Source organism: Colletotrichum gloeosporioides, assembly GCF_011800055.1.
Source record: "Colletotrichum gloeosporioides strain Lc1 chromosome Unknown consensus_119, whole genome shotgun sequence".
NCBI classification, from domain to species: domain Eukaryota; kingdom Fungi; phylum Ascomycota; class Sordariomycetes; order Glomerellales; family Glomerellaceae; genus Colletotrichum; species Colletotrichum gloeosporioides.
In genome coordinates, this window is record NW_025544764.1 from 157623 (window position 1) to 170787 (window position 13165).

Genomic DNA, 13165 nt, shown 5'->3' on the forward strand with positions numbered 1-13165 from the left:
AGAAAAAGAAGCTTTGAGGAGACAAGGGAGTTAGTTTCCTGCGCGCAATGCCGCCGAGCGAGTTCACGTCAGGTAAGATGCAGAAGCGCTTTCCGAGTCGGTAAGAATGCAACAGGGCGAAGGAATAGAGAAAGCCGACGTAACGTAGTTTCGCTCTTTGGGAGAAGTAATCAAAATCTGAGATGGGGTCGTCATAAGGATTAGGACGCAGGTGCCGTGATGGGTGCCGTCCGGGGTGGTTTTGCAAGGCTAGAGGTGAGGTAGCGATGGCGTGTAGTTTGCACGGCGCAGTACTTCTCAGCTGCCAGGTGCGCGACCGTCTAAGATTATCTACCTAAGGTCGACCGGCGACGCGTCGGGTTAGGCGGGTTAAGGTACGGCGGAGTACCTTACCTAGGTAGTTTCTGACGGGCGGGCCCGTGTTCAGCCGCGAACATAATACTCACATACGCCAGGTCCCTTAGGTTACCTTACATAAGCCTCATAAGGCAAAACTCAGCACCCTACCTTAAGGTATGGTCTATCTCCAAGCTGTTTACCCTTCCTCTGAATACCTAAGGCCCCCCCTAAAAAACCGGCTTAATTCCCCGAAGTCCCTTGGCGCGCTCGTATCTACTCAGTGGAACAATCTGCCTTGATACCTGGATGCCTGCTATGTATGGTCTACCTGTGCTCTGATTGAGCATCGGGGGAGGCAGCAATTTTGGCTTCAGGCGGCGACCGGTATTGATCTTGCGCAAATCGCCCAGTCAATCAGAGTTGAGCAACGACGCCACATGCTTGATGCAGTTTCGAGGCTGTTAGTGCCTGATGTGACTAGTCCTCCTCGTATTGAAAGTATGCACGTAGAGTTCTGTATGTCATTCATGCTGCTGTTCTTCCACAGGCTACCGTCTCACCTTACCTAGTCTTATACCCCCGCCAGGGGGTGAGGGAGGACTCCCGATCCAGGGCTCCCGGCACCAAGATTCATCGTTCAGGACAGGGGCGCCCGACACGTCGACACCCGACTGTTATGCCGTTTCGAGACCTAGTGGGTAAGTACAGTGAAACACGGCTTCCATGTGCACTGTCCAGCTACCTTGGTAAGCCCCTGACAGTGTCCAAGTTCTTGGTACTGCAGTGTACTATGCTATTCACGTCCCCCTGGCTGAGCTCCACCATGGCTACCTTACCTATCCGTAACGCACCTGCCTATCTGTACTTCTGTAGGCATCTCCAGGTAGATTGCGGTTCACCACCAATCACAGTTTGCTCTTCCCGTCGTGTCCTTGCTAGCAACAGGCGATGCCGACTATCCGCCTTGAACGCTGAAAATAGAACCACTTCGCCGAGGACGTCCCACATAGCTAAGTCTCTCTACAGTGCTCAGATTGCTGCGTACTGACTTACTTCCTCTTGAGTACTCAGCCTCTGGCCAACAATTAGCAGTAACGAACAGCTTGTCGTCCATCCAGCCTCGACAGCTGCCACAATTCAAACATCCACCATTTGAACGACGGCTCCGATTCGATTGAGACGGGATCGCAAAGATATTCTCGCGCTCGCGATTGCGTCGGTGTTCAAAGATCCCAGACCTTCCATCATCTCAGCCTGTATTCCCAACTCTCACCGGCCTTGCTTCGACACTGACACCGGGGGAATACCTACCCAGTTTGCGACCGACGACACTTTTCCGACCCCGCGACCGCATCACAGCTGTACGCGACATCATCCGGCGCCTCGACATGGGCCTCACCGAGACCCTACAATAATACGGAACATGCGTCTTGTTCTTCGACCGTCATAGACACAACCGCACCCGCCCCTCACGACGTTGCGGACCGGTTCCGACAGCTGCGTCAAGGACGCGACGGCTTCCGAAAACCTCAAAACTCTTCTGAGCCTCGATTGAATTCGAATAATCAGTTCGAGATGAATTCGCGACCAGACGATAGTACAGACTCCGGCGGGGACCGTCTGCAGGCAGACTCCCAAACTGGGTATGAGCGAGGGCGTCAAGGCCAGACTTCAGCACCGCCGCTGTCCCCCAATCGGCTCGGCCTTTCGACCTACTGGGAACAGCCGTACGTCGCCGCCCCGACAAGCTCAGGAAGCCCAGAGTCCCCCATCGACGCGTCCGCGCTTCAGTTCGCACTTCCACCCGATATAAACCAACCTCCCCCACCGCCAATCCCACGATTGAATTCACCATCTCTTGACTCGCTCGATCGTCCTTCTCCGTACTACGATGAAGGCGCAAATAACGACTACTACGAGGATAGAGTACCTCTCACCTCGAGGGCCCAGCCCATCTCTGGGTCTTTAAGCGCCAATGCAGCGGGAGATGCTCAGCCCAGAGACAGCTTTCAGACTGTATCCGACATCGACAACACAACTTCAAGAACCCGAGACGCAAGATCTTTGGGCTATGATCTGGAGCCCGGCGGCATGGGCGCCGGACGACGCAGCTACGGAAACACGCTTAGCCCAGGAGGAGATCAGAGAAGATCTCGCTCACCGTCTACGGCTGGCGCGCTGTACAGAGCTGGCTCGATAATGCGAGCCATGTCGCAGCGTGTTGTGAACATCAGCGGCGAGGGCGAAATAATCGACCAGCGCAATTCACGCGGCCGGTCACCCTCCCCAGTGCCGGACCGTCGGCAAAAGCTGCACAATTCTGCGCAAATGTTCACCGATACCTCCTATCATTCTCATTTCTCACATGTGCCTGAAAAGACGCCAGAGCCCGCAGCCATCTTCGCGGAGCCTGCTCCTCCCCTCCAGCCGCGTGTCCCCATGAAGAATCCCCTTAAGGGAAAGTCTTTAGGCATTTTCCCTCCGGACCACCCGATACGAACCAAGTTATGCGACTTGCTGGTGCACCCATTCACCGAGCCGTTTATTCTCATCCTCATCATCTGCCAGGCTGTTCTACTGGCAATAGAGTCTGCACCGGATGTCTTCACCCACCCCCGCCCTGACCGATGGGGTGTCACATGGATTGACTGGGCAATGTTAGTACTGTTTGCCATCTTCACTCTCGAGTTGATTGCTCGTATTCTGGTGTCCGGCTTCATCCTGAATGCTTCGGAATACAGCACAATCGACCGAAAACGGGGAGTAAGAGCGGCCGTCGTGGACCAATACAGGAATATATTTCAACCCCAACGACAAAAGTCTGTCAAAGCTACGCGACAGATCAATCTGGGGCCCTCTGCTTTCCAGCGGTCATTTACTATCATGCAAGGCCAGACACTTCCTCAAACCGTCGAAGAACATCAGAGGTTTCAGCTCGCGCGACGAGCCTTTTTGCGTCATTCTTTCAATCGCCTAGACTTCCTAGCTGTTGTCGCATTCTGGATATCCTTCGCTCTCAGCATCACAGGCATCGAGAGCCAAAAACACATATACGTGTTCCGCATGATTAGCTGCTTGCGGATTTTGAGGTTACTTGCTCTCACAAACGGCACAGCTGTAAGTGTCCCTTGCTTTCAAAACTGCATGCCATACTGACACCCTGCAGATCATTCTGAGAAGTTTGAAAAAGGCGGCGCCGCTGCTCGTTCGCGTGGCCTTCCTCATAGCCTTCTTCTGGATCTTGTTTGCCATTATTGGTGTGCAGAGTTTCAAAGCCAGTTTAAGTCGCCAATGCGTCTGGCTTGACCCAACAGACCCCACGAACAAGACTAAATCTTTCACCAATGATATGCAATTCTGCGGTGGATTCCTCAACAATGTTACGGGAGACACCATGCCCTGGGTCCTGGTGGATAATGATGCCGTCTTGGACAACTTCAAGAATGGTAGTAAAGCTGGAAAAGGATTCATCTGCCCTAGAGGATCGATATGTTTACAACAGGAAAACCCGTTCAACGGAACTGTCAGCTTCGACAACATTTTCCAGTCTATCGAGATGGTTTTCGTGATCATCAGCTCAAACACATTCACCGACATCATGTACTACACAACCAACTCGGACTATCTTCCTGCGGCACTGTTCTTTGGGGCAGGTATCATGATACTCATGTTGTGGCTCGTAAACTTGCTCATTGCCGTCATCACGTCTTCCTTCCAAGTCATTCGGGAGGAGAGCAAGGCGAGCGCCTTCACTACGGAAGAGGAGCCACTGGTCCAAGAGCCAGTTGAGGAGGCACCACAGAAGGTTTCGGCACTGCGAAAGATCTACGATCAAACTTCTTTCTTATGGATAGCGGTCATCGCTTTTGGTCTGCTGGCCCAGTGTTTTCGAAGCTCTCGAATGTCAGACAGTCGCGGTCGGTTCATTGATGCCGTCGAGGTCGTCGTCACAATCATACTGGATTTCGAGATTGCCGTACGCATTGCCGCCGGTTGGCGCACTTTCCACAAAAGCCGGCGCAACATTATCGACCTTGGCCTAGCTATTATCACGAGCATTATCCTCATTCCCCCAATCCGTAACTCGGGAGAACCTTATGCCTGGTTGACCGTTTTTCAAATCTTGCGGGTGTATCGATTGGTTCTAGCGGTGCCGATGACGAGAAAGCTCATCGTAATGGTCTTGGGAAACTCCAACGGTATTGCCAACCTGATGCTTTTCGTCTTTCTCATCACATTTCTCATGTCCATCCTGGCGGCTCAATTATTCAGGGGCGAGATACCCAAGCACAGCGATGACGGCGACCTTAACGAAGTCTCGTTTTTCACCATTTACAACTCGTTCCTCGGCATGTATCAAATCCTGTCGAGTGAGAACTGGACATCCATGCTTTACAACGTCACATCGTATTTGAACGCTTACAATACTGGCTGGATTGGGGCGATCTTTCTCATCGGGTGGTTCATTCTCGCGTTTCTCATTCTCGTCAACATGTTCATTGCTGTCATCCAGGAAAATTTTGACGTGTCTGAAGACGAGAAGCGGCTCGAGCAGGTCAAAGCTTTCTTGCAGAGGAAAGAACTTGGCAAGTCCTCAAGCAACCTGACGTTGTCGAACATCTTCACCTTTGGCAAGGTGAAGCGGAAAAAGGATCCCCTCGACTACGGTCCCGCAATGATGGAAATGTTGCTAAAGGATGCTGTCGTGCATGAATTCCTCGACGACTCCGTGGAGGGCCAGCATGATAGTCATGTCGAGGAGCAGCAGTCTCCCACGCGAGCCCAAACTGTTGCTGTCGGTGACGTGAAACCTGGCGTCATGTCATCCGTATGGGGCAAGATGACGTCCATTTTCAGCAGCAAGGATCCGAACCCATTCTACTCGAATATCCGTTTTGATGGGCCAAATGATACTCTCGATCCGCGTCAGATGGCACGACAAGCAGTTTCCGCCACCTCCGCCCGGAGGAAGGCGCAGCGGGAGTACCTAGCGAGACACCCAAATTACAACAACTCCTTGTTCATTTTCACTCCCAAAAACCCCATTCGCCGTTTCTGTCAAAGGATCGTTGGGCCAGGGAGAGGGAACGAGCGATTCGATGGTGTCGAGCCCAATAAGATCGCTTGGTATGCCTCGTCTGCCTTCATCTATGCTTGTATCGTTGCAATGGTTGTGATTGCATGCGTTACGACGCCACTCTACCAGAAGCAGTACCAAGCAGAGCATCCTGAATTCAGCATCACCTTCTGGTATGTGTGGACAGACACGGCGTTCGCTGTCGTATTTTCTATCGAAGCTGTTATTAAAGTAATCGCCGACGGCTTTTTCTTTACGCCAAATGCGTACTACCGTAGCTCTTGGGGCTTCATCGACGGAATTGTACTCGTCACCTTGCTCGTCAACGTTGGCACGTTACTCGCCAACGATGGTGCCGTGTCTAGAGCCATTGGTGCCTTCAAGGCATTACGTGCCCTGCGCCTACTCAATGTGAGTGACAGCGCAAGGGATACGTTTCATTCGCTCATCATCGTTGGCGGTTGGAAAATTCTCAGTGTAAGTATTTCGTGTCGATCCAACCATGATAAAGCTACATTTACTGACCAACGTCACACAGGCCGCTTTCGTATCAATCTCCCTGTTGATCCCCTTCGCCATCTACGGGCTGAATCTATTCAATGGACAGATGGTTTCGTGCAACGATGGCGATGATTCGATCGTTCTTTTGTCAGACTGTTTTGGTGAATTCAACAACACGCCATTCAACGACGACTGGCCGATGCTCGCCCCTAGAGTCCCATCCAACAGCTACTTCAGCTTCGATGATTTTGCGTCTTCTCTATTTGTGCTTTTCCAGATTGTCAGCCAGGAAGGCTGGACCGACGTTTCCTTCGCCTCACAGGCGGTGGTTGGGCGCGGATATCAACCACAGGAACTCAACCGACAAGGCAACGCCATGTTCTTCGTCGTCTTTAACTTGCTTGCGACCGTCTTCGTGCTAACGCTGTTCATCTCGGTGTTCATGCGCAACTACACTGAGCAGACTGGTGTCGCTTTCCTGACTGCCGAGCAACGCTCTTGGCTAGAGTTGCGCAAGCTTTTGCGGCAAATCTCACCGTCGAAGAGTTCCTACGATGAGTCAGAGAAGACTTGGAAGAAGTGGTGTCACAAGCGCGCAATTGAAAAGAGAGGCAAATGGTACACAGCCGTCACGTACGTCTTGGTCTGCCATCTTTTGCTCCTGCTCCTCGAATACCACGGCGAACCGGCCTGGTGGACCGATTCCAGAGATGGTTTGTTCTTGGCATTCACACTGGTCTACATGGCTAATATTGCCATTCGTATCATCGGTCTTGGCTGGGCTCGCTTCCGCAGGAGTTCATGGGATCTCTATTCCCTGGTGGTTGTCACGGGGGCTTTCGTTTCCACGTCAGTCCTCATCATCAGCAGGAACAGTGATACATATGTTCAGTTACACAAGTTCTTCTTGGTCGCCATCCTACTGCTTCTCATCCCTCGAAATGACGCTCTGGACCAGCTTTTCAAAACAGCCGCTGCCAGTTTGACCACCATTGGTAATCTACTTGCTACATGGCTCGTTTTCTTCCTAGTATTCGCCATTGCTCTCACGCAGGCTTTCAGTCTGACTCGCTTTGGGGAGAATGAAGAGAGTAACATAAACTTCCGCAGTGTACCCAATGCTCTCATTCTCATCTTCCGAATGAGCTTCGGGGAAGGCTGGAATCAAGTTATGGAAGACTACGCTAACATTGAACCGCCGCTGTGCGTGGATAACCCCGACTTTTTCGACAGCGATTGTGGCAGTAAACCATGGGCTCGCTTCTTGTTCGTGGCATGGAACATCCTCAGCATGTACATCTTCGTCAACCTCTTCGTGTCCCTTATCTACGAGAGCTTCAGTTATGTGTATCAGAGGTCCAGCGGACTTGCTGCCGTTGATCGCGACGAGATTCGCCGTTTCAAAGAGGCATGGCGGAGTGTCGATCCTGCTGGTACCGGATTTATCAGCAAAGACGCTTTTCCTCGTCTCTTAGGCGAACTCTCTGGTGTGTTTGAGATGCGCATCTACGATGCCGATGACTCAGTCAGACAAATTCTAGAGGATGTACGCAACGACGCCGCAACCTCCGGAGCACGACATATGTCAATCGCCTCAGCAAGCAACTACAGTGCAGGAATCGATATTCAACGGCTGAACAGACGTTTGGCCCAGATCGATGTCAATAAAGTGCGTGAACGGCGCCGTCGGTTCAATATATTCTTCGAGGAGGTCATGGTCTCGGCAGATCCTGATAAGGGCATTTCCTTTACGTCTGTTCTAATGATTCTGGCCCACTACAACATTATCAATGACAGCAAGAGCCTGAAGTAGGTGACCTCTCATCAACTCGATAGCATATATAGCTAACAAGTAGGCAGGCTGGAAGAGTTCCTTCGACGGCGGGCCCGGTTGCAGCGCGTCGAGGAAGAAGTTCGTCGAAGAATTGTCCTGGGATTCTTCGACACCCTGTAGGTTTCCACTTCTCCTTAACCTGTAGATGTTCAACACGATCAACTAATTCTCGTGCCTTCAGCTACTGGACGCGGAAGTTCAAGAAGCATATCGACCTGAGAAAATCGGCGAGAATGACAGCGATTCCTCAACTCGACATCCCTCACATCCTTGTGGATGACGACGAGCACCGGCAAAAGTCCTCTCCAGTAGCTGGAACTGGTCAAATGAGGTCTGCACTTCTAACTGTGGAGGACGCTAACAAGTCGTCCCACAAGAGTTGGACACCAGGGCCAGACGTGGCATCCCACGACGCAGACTATCAACATCCGCTGAGTTTTCCACGGTCTGGGATATCAACACCAGGTCATAATTCGACGCACTCAGCTTTCAGCTTTGAGCTTCAAGAAGGTGGACAATCATCAGCCCAAAGCAGCCGACGTGGGAGTGCGGTCAGCCCAGTCCAAAGTCCTGTCAGCCCCGCACAGGTCAGCAACATGCTGGACGATTCCATCTGGCTGGAGAGTATTCGACGCAGCGCAACGGTTAGGAAATCGGTCCGCAAGTCTGAGTGGAACCGGTGATGTTTCCAATCGAACTGTGAAATCTTTATATTCATTATTGTCGTTGATCTTGGGTCAATTCTCCTGGCATTTAATACAACAAGCGATGGCGTTCAGGTTCTGGAAAAGGATTTCTGGGTCTAGGTGAGGCATCCGGGCCCTGCTGTGGCCTGGTTGCAGCCAAGGTAACGATTGAATGATAGAGAGGGCCCTACGAACCCAAGACACGGCTCATATCAACTTTAGTAAGATGCTGTACGAAAAGGAGCCACTTAGCCTAGCATTGACAATCTTAAAGAAAGCGCCCTGAACTCGTACTTCATCAAGTGTTCCATTTGCACCCGGCAACCAGGTTCCATCGCATCTAGCGCAGATGGTCAGGGCCATCCGACGCGAAGATTGTCGAGATTTTCAGTCTGTTGTGGTGGCCAAACTCAGTTCATTTCTTGTACGCAGAGGTCCCTTCTTTTCGAGCATCTACCGCTCAGACGTCGCGATCAGGCTTGGAGAGTGGAGTTGAGTTTCTCGTTCATCCGATGAATGACGAGAGCATCGAGGAAACGAGAGAGACTCTTTTTCGTCAAGAGTCTGAGTCAGTCGAAATTCTTGGTCGTGCAGCCGCAGGCGAAGAAAGCCGAGCCGAGGTGCGAGCTACACAGTTGAAAACACATGCTGTGTCGTGATCTGCCTGAAATGTGATACTTCATTGTTGTGGTGACGACACATTTTGTCCATCGCCAATATTCTCGATTTTTTCTTGGCAGGCCTCCAGTATGGCAGGACGTGTTGCATAACCCGAAGATGGGGAGATGTAAAGAGAGTTATTCGCTTTGGATTTCTATCTGCGATCTACCTATCGCTGTCGTGCGCCGTCTGGTGACTTGTCAAGATCGGGGGTGCCCAGGTTCGAAGGTATCGCAATTCTTGAGGCTGGAATGGCGGCGGATGATACAACCGCAGCAGATGAGTGACTTTGTTACAGTTTCCACGTCGTATGCGACAGTTGGAATACAATGGAATGGAACTGATCAGGTACGACGGAATGGGCAGCGGGTTTGTTGATTTTCCGCGGGGTGTCGGGGAATTAGTCATGTCCAGGCCAATGGGACGCGGTTCTCGTGTTCCCTCAGTTCTGTCTCATCTGGTCTGGTCCTGTCGCGCCTTCTCGATGCTCGGCTTTTTGCCGTTTCACGCTCAACGATGTTTCATAACCGCCCCTCTACTTGTTTTTCCTTCTCGACTTCTCAATTCTCCCCAGCCATCCCGTGTTGGTAGGCACTAGGGGACCCAGCGAAAGAGCAGAACCTCGGACGGAGGGGTCGCTTGGGCAGGGGAACTGGATGAAGCCAAGAAGTTGAGGGACGGCCGTCCTTTGCTGCCCCCAGGCCCCTGTTTGCTCCACGGCCTTCTTTCCTCTTTGTGAAGGGGATCGACGAGCCTGCCCCTGGACAAGAGTAGGTAGGAGGGCATACATACCTTTGTTTTGGCGGGTGATGGTCCACTGGCGATAAGGGGCTGCGATAGACTGCGATCGGGGAAGGGAGCCGCAGTTTGACAAGTGTGACGGTGTTTGTAATCCTATACGTAGCTCTGGCCGCCTCGTCAAGCTAATCTCAGCTGGCTCTGGGCACCATCCACCACCTGGTGCGGTCTGCTCTTTGATCTTGACCTGGTCATGTGATTTCTTTTCGGCAGCCGACAATATCGATTCCATCTAAGCCTTCATGTTGATAGACAAGATGTGAGGTGTAAATTGGTGGCCTCTGCCTCCCGTAGATGATGATGGCCATATTTTTGGCAATGACTGAATGGGCCGCTCCCGGGCTGGTCCCGGTCCACGGAAAAGGAAGAGAGTTTCCAGAAGGCTTCGAAGCCCCCATAACATGGATAGGACGTGCGCAGTTGGCACGAACGCCTCGCGGCGTTGCGTGTTGCGCAACGTAACGCAACGCAACGCAACCGCAACGCGCTCTTGCGCAAGGGTCCGCAGTGCGTTATGCAACGGCCATCGTCAAGTCTCAACTTGTCAGACACCTTGCCTTTAGTACCGCTGGTAATGGCCGATGTGTGGCACAGTCGGGGCTGTCTTGGCCATTGCCGGCGTCAGCCATCCGTCAAGCATGACATCGGCTGTTTCTTTGGCGGGTGCTCTTGAAACAGCCGTGCGTTCTTTGCCCCCGACCAAGCCTGAAAAGTAGGGTGCGAATACACACAGATACGAGCTGCTCAGCAAGGGGTTTCAGACGTCTGTGGTGATGTCTAGTGTACGCAGTAGGACGGGAGATGATCCGTTGGCTTGACCTTAAGCAAGATAAGATACTTGTCTGCGCTGTCACGTCGCCAGTAGTAGTGGGTAAAACCTCTGTGCTGCTGGCTGCAAGAGGAACCAAGGCGAGATTTCGTGGGAAGGGTTTCACTTTTTCACCTCTCGTAGGTGCTGCCTCCAGCGCCCCCCCCAAGCCAGCGGTCCGACACAGAATACCCTGGAAAGCGTGTCTTGGAGCCCCTGTCCTGGTGCGAGTCCAACCCCAACGACGATCACACAATGCAGCCTGCTACAGAATTCAGACTCCTCTCCTCTCCTCTGCTCTGCTCTGCTCTGCTCTGCTCCACACCAACTCCTTAGGCATTCATCTTCCTCTAGGTAGTTCACCTTCCGTACGAGACGGGACGGGCACATACCTACTGTATATGGTCTGGATGAACGTGCTGCCTGGCAATGAACGAATCCAGGCGGCTCCTGCTGTGCATCGTTCTGGGTGGAAGCTGACGCACGGCGCTGCGTGTCTGATGTTGACTAGGGAAAATAGCTCTGCCATCGTCATCATCGCGGCAAGAAAAGGGGGAGTGTGACAAAGAGTTGAGATGCGGTCAGGGAATGCGCTGGACCTATAGACTGACTGCCCTGGAGGCCTATTTCTGCCGACCTTGGCAATCACAAGGCTGATGGTCAACTGAGGTACGTACCTATCCGTATCGTGACCGATCTGTCGAACCCATCGAGCAAGGCAAGGTGGTGCGTGTTGACGGCATAGCCAGTGTACTAAGTATGCACATCATCTCACCTTTCGTCGGGCTACTACAAGATTTCCAGAGTTTATTCTGCTCCATGTACTAAGCAGTACTGTGCGCTACCGTCACTCGCAGCTGAACCTCTTCTCCATCCCCGAGTTCCAACTTCTCCTGCCCTTCTGCGTCGTCTGAACAACACGCCATCCGCCCTTCCCAGGTTGCCATCTGTCTGGAGGTATCGGTGTCCCTGTCAGACCATCGCCCCAAAGATCCCCGCAAGCTGCAATGCAATTGCCCAAAGAGGCAGAGTCCAGATGCTCTCTCTCGCATTGATCCCGCCTGCGTCAACCCCTTGACGAACCCGCTTCTCCACGCAGTGCCTTACAACATACTAAGGGCCTCCCACCTCCCACCTCCATACCCCTGCTCCCTTCGTTCCCTCTGCCACTTCGCTTCGTCTGCGATTGATTCCTGACCAGGGGCCATTTGCCCGTCACTGCACCATACTGCGTTTTTAATTCTTCTCCCTAAAAGTCCGTCTCGATATAACTTCTTGCAAACCGCCTCTGTCCCCTCTCTGCCGGTCAGTCCGTCATTCCTGCTCAACTCGATCAATCTCGCCGTTGGCCTCCACTCCTCTGGTGGTTGACTTCTGATCATTCCATGTCTCCTTGGAGTCTCCAGTCCCTCCTCTAACCGTTCTGCATTCTCGTCACTCGCTTGACTACTCGTTTCCGTTATAGGCTGCGCCTTCTCTTCAAATCGCACACTCATAAGCAAGTAACCTGGCCGTTTTGCTCGTTGTCTCGCCAAAAAACTCCTTCAACGTCCCGTACGGAACCACCAATACGCTCGGCCGCGCGCACCTACGCTTCCCCTCCAGAAAAGAACATACCAAGAGCTGTATAAGAGAATCGCCCAACATGCAATCCTCTCGCTTCCAATCCATTACCTCTCACTTCTCTCCGAGGTCTCTGCGAACCTCCTTTCGCCGGTCGTCTTCCGCTTCATCTCGTGCGAGCAGCGATCGAGGCTCGTATGCCACAACATCATCGTCTCCTGTAAGCACAATCAACAGCATTGTCTTCCGTCAACCCTCGATGCTCGACCTCGAAGAGGAACGAAGGAGTTTTGGCAGCGAGCTCAGTATTCTTGAACCACGCCCTGCCATGTACATGGGCAGCGTGGAGGAGCGTATGGGCTCTCTGTAGGGTGGAATCACGGCAATCAAATGCCATATTATGAGTGGAAGTCAAACGGGAAACGACACTTTTCTTGTCACGACTCTCGATGTTGCGGGTTGGGCTTGGGCTAGACGAGAACCTAGGTGGTAGGCTTCGGGTAAAGGCGCAAAAGGAGTTAAGGTTTGATTGTGGAAGGGTTGTCCAGAGTTGACATTGCCCCCAACTTTTTTTTTTTTTTTTTTTGGTCTTCCTCCATTGAGGCCAGTTATAGAATTGGTTGCGCAGAACTGTGAGAACCAATTCTCAGTTGAGACGGCTATAGCAACGGGTTGGCTTGTGAAGGGGCGCGATCTGCACAGGGCGCAACAGAAGAGACCTTCGTGAGATACGTTCGTCTGAAATGAAAGCGGTCAATCATTCGTTTTTCAATGCTCTTCGCCATCAGTGAATGCCAGTCAGTGAATACAGACGTGCTGGCCCTGACGCGTTTGCAAATCACCCCACTGGCCATGTGTCTTTTGGGTCGCAGACTCATAAGTTGGGCTAAATCACAAAA

At 52.3% G+C, this 13165-nt stretch overlaps 2 protein-coding genes across 2 annotated transcripts; both read left to right on the forward strand.

The window, feature by feature from the left end:
* Positions 1-1914: 1914 nt before the first annotated feature.
* GCG54_00015653 (Calcium-channel protein cch1) lies at positions 1915-8434 on the forward strand (the record flags this gene model as incomplete). Its single annotated transcript, XM_045415429.1, has 5 exons — positions 1915-3456; positions 3506-5893; positions 5955-7726; positions 7778-7867; positions 7933-8434. 5 exons carry the CDS (start codon positions 1915-1917, stop codon positions 8432-8434), a joined length of 6294 nt encoding a protein of 2097 aa, XP_045256173.1.
* A 3914-nt stretch (positions 8435-12348) lies between these two features.
* Positions 12349-12636, forward strand: GCG54_00015654 (uncharacterized protein; the record flags this gene model as incomplete). The annotated part of the gene is made up of 1 exon (XM_045415430.1): positions 12349-12636. One exon carries the CDS (start codon positions 12349-12351, stop codon positions 12634-12636), a length of 288 nt encoding a protein of 95 aa, XP_045256174.1.
* Positions 12637-13165: the final 529 nt, after the last annotated feature.